The sequence below is a fragment of the Carex rostrata genome, chromosome 2 (genome assembly GCF_964058835.1).
Source record: "Carex rostrata chromosome 2, lpCarRost1.2, whole genome shotgun sequence".
In the NCBI taxonomy this organism is placed as follows: domain Eukaryota; kingdom Viridiplantae; phylum Streptophyta; class Magnoliopsida; order Poales; family Cyperaceae; genus Carex; species Carex rostrata.
This window is the reverse complement of record NC_135919.1, coordinates 8,443,188-8,445,839: the sequence shown is the minus strand read 5'-3', so window position 1 is coordinate 8,445,839 and position 2,652 is coordinate 8,443,188. Positions and strand designations below refer to the sequence as shown.

The 2,652-nt window shown below is 38.0% G+C and overlaps 1 protein-coding gene across 1 annotated transcript; it reads right to left on the bottom strand.

Annotated features, from left to right (window-relative positions):
- Positions 1–360: 360 nt before the first annotated feature.
- Positions 361–2,652, bottom strand: EIF2 (eukaryotic translation initiation factor 2). Its single transcript, XM_078322433.1, has 6 exons — positions 2,297–2,652; positions 2,130–2,209; positions 1,421–1,650; positions 1,214–1,335; positions 1,016–1,129; positions 361–791 (listed from the first exon to the last, which is right to left on the bottom strand). The coding sequence occupies exons 1-6, from the start codon at positions 2,531–2,533 to the stop codon at positions 702–704; spliced, it is 873 nt and encodes a 290-aa protein (XP_078178559.1). The 5' UTR covers positions 2,534–2,652; the 3' UTR covers positions 361–701.

Genomic DNA, 2,652 nt, shown 5'->3' with positions numbered 1-2,652 from the left:
CCTAAGTGGGCTTTTGGGTTCCTCTTGCTCTTTTGGGTAGATACGATTTTTAGTTGATGAGAATGGCCCGTCTAAGTTGAGGCTTTCTAGGCCTTTCATAAATTTATTGACTTGTATAGTCCGTACGCATTAGTTAATTGTTTAACAAACACAAGTTTAATTTTGATTGAAACATAAGATGTCTACAATACTACATTACATGTGCCAAGTTTAAAGAACATGTAAATTGAAAAAGAATTTCATACACATCTGACACATTTCATAAAACGACTGGTAATGAAATATTAAATTATAAACACAGGTATAAAGCTGCATCATTCTTTTGTAATGATCAATAATGGAATACAAATTGTTAGACTTAACAAGTGATGCAGCCATGCATTGTATTTTTATGATCAAAGCTTTCACCAAGGAATCGGTAATCACAGTTTCTTTCACAAGAAAATGTGCAGGCTGTATTAGAACGTGCCACTAGAAACAACTAAAAAAATGACCCAGCCTTGTCAGAATTATGTTCATAATTTATCTTGGGAGACCAGAAGAAAAATGTTACGGAGAATTTAAGACCAATCAATTCACTAGAAACACGTCGATCCTAGAGTTCAACTCAAAAGGTAACACAAAACATTTAAAAAAAAAAAAAAACAGGCCGGTACTATCTAGCAAGAAAAGCAACCTCAAACAAGCTAGACCAATAAGATCTACAAAATCTGAGCAGCAGTGTTCAATTTCTCTGCTATACTGAGCTGTGTCCTGGTGAGGCTTGACAAGTATACCAGTGCAAGGTTGTCCTGAAACATACAAAAGAAAACATGCTCATTAGCAATATCATCTTTGCCATGTGTCGATGTTTCATAGGCTAATTTTCTTTTGTATTGGTAGATATTTGTTTGGCAATTGCATTTATCCCTAAAACCAAGAGCAGGTTTTCAATTAAATTTCAGAACGTATGGTATATCATATAAAAAGGATTAGGAGAACCTTTGAGAATATACAAGTAAATGATGTGACAAACCTGAATCCTGTCATTGAAAACCTTGTCAAAAGCAGCAGGAGATAGTTTCGGCAAAGAAGCCAAAGCATCAGCAATGAACCTCCCTATATTATTATCCCCTTCAACGCGCCCTTCCTATTTATGAATCATCAACTCAGGTAACTTTGTAATAACAAAAAATTGATAAAAGGGGAAAAGATAAGGGGAGCAGACTCATACAACAACATCATCCACATATCTGTAAACATCATTTATGAGAGTAGAGAGCCTTTCCATTGTCGACTCCATCCCTTCGAGATCATTTGGAATCTTCTCAACACTTGTATTCTTCAACATGTCAACTGCCAAAGACAAATTTCAATATAAAAATAAAATAAAAAACCAAGTACTTTTAGTAAATAAGAGACAAAGTGGGCAATTACATACACCCGACACGTTCTGCTTCGAGTAGGCGCAAATCGAGAGGAATTTCTTGGAAGTGAGCAGCAAGCTGTCTGTCTCCGAGAGTTAGGGTGACGGAGACATATGCCTTGATGGATGCCTCTCCATTTGTGAAACCAGTATCTACTGTTAGATGAATCGGGTTTTGTACCTCTCTTGAATAAAACTCATGTATCAGAGAACTACCACCTGATACACCAAATCCTGTTGAAAACCTACACACACATGGACAATATATTTTTTTAGAAATTAAAAAATCAAATCTTCGACGAAGGGATTGTTTTTCTTCATCAAAATATAGATGGAACCCCACTAATGGTGCGGTCTGTGGTCATGATCAGTTTTTGGGGAAATCTTTGGTCAGGATGAGGTTAGGTTTAAAAAACAATGGAGCCGCAGCAATGAAGCAGATCCAGAAACCTGTACCTGGTGGAATTTTTTGAAGAAAAAAAAAAGAAACATTCCCTTTCCCGAAGAAATTACATTTTTAATTTCCTAAAAAAATCCACAGACAAAGCCATCATTTCGCATTTAGTTGTTCCCAATTTTCCACAGTCAAATATATTCACAAATTTAATTACAGAAAGTCTATAACAATCTCAATTAACTATCTGAATTCATGTCAGATAATTAATAACACAAAGAAATCATGTGCAAAATATAAACAAACAGAAAATTGAGAGGACGAAATTACCATCCAACAATGGCTTCCTTGGGATTGACCTTTTGGTGCGAAACGAACATATTATGGTGGTAATCAATATCCAACGCAACCTAAGAAACAACAAACATTCCCTTTTAGCATTTCAGATGCATCTCATACAAAAACAAACTAAAAAAAAAAAAAAAAAGAGGAGCGACCTGATCGGCGGACTCGTTATGGGGAACGACGTAGGAGTTCTTAATTTCGACGGTGCCGTCAGGGGAGGTGGATCCAAGTAGGGTTCCGATGACGCGGCCAGCCTGGTCGGGGCGGCGCACGTACGAGTCGCAGATGTTGAATAGGACCACCGGGTGGATCCGTGCGCTCATGCTCGGCCCCGTACCTGCGCACTGCAGCACCGTTTGCTTGCTACTTGTCACAGCCTCCATCGCCATTTTTGTTCCGATATCTTGCTTCTAGTGTTCTCTTTCCTTTTTATAACTCGAGTAGCAGATTGAGGGTGCCGCCGCCGTGAAGGAAAGAGTGCAGGGTTCTTTCTTTCTAGGGCTTTGGA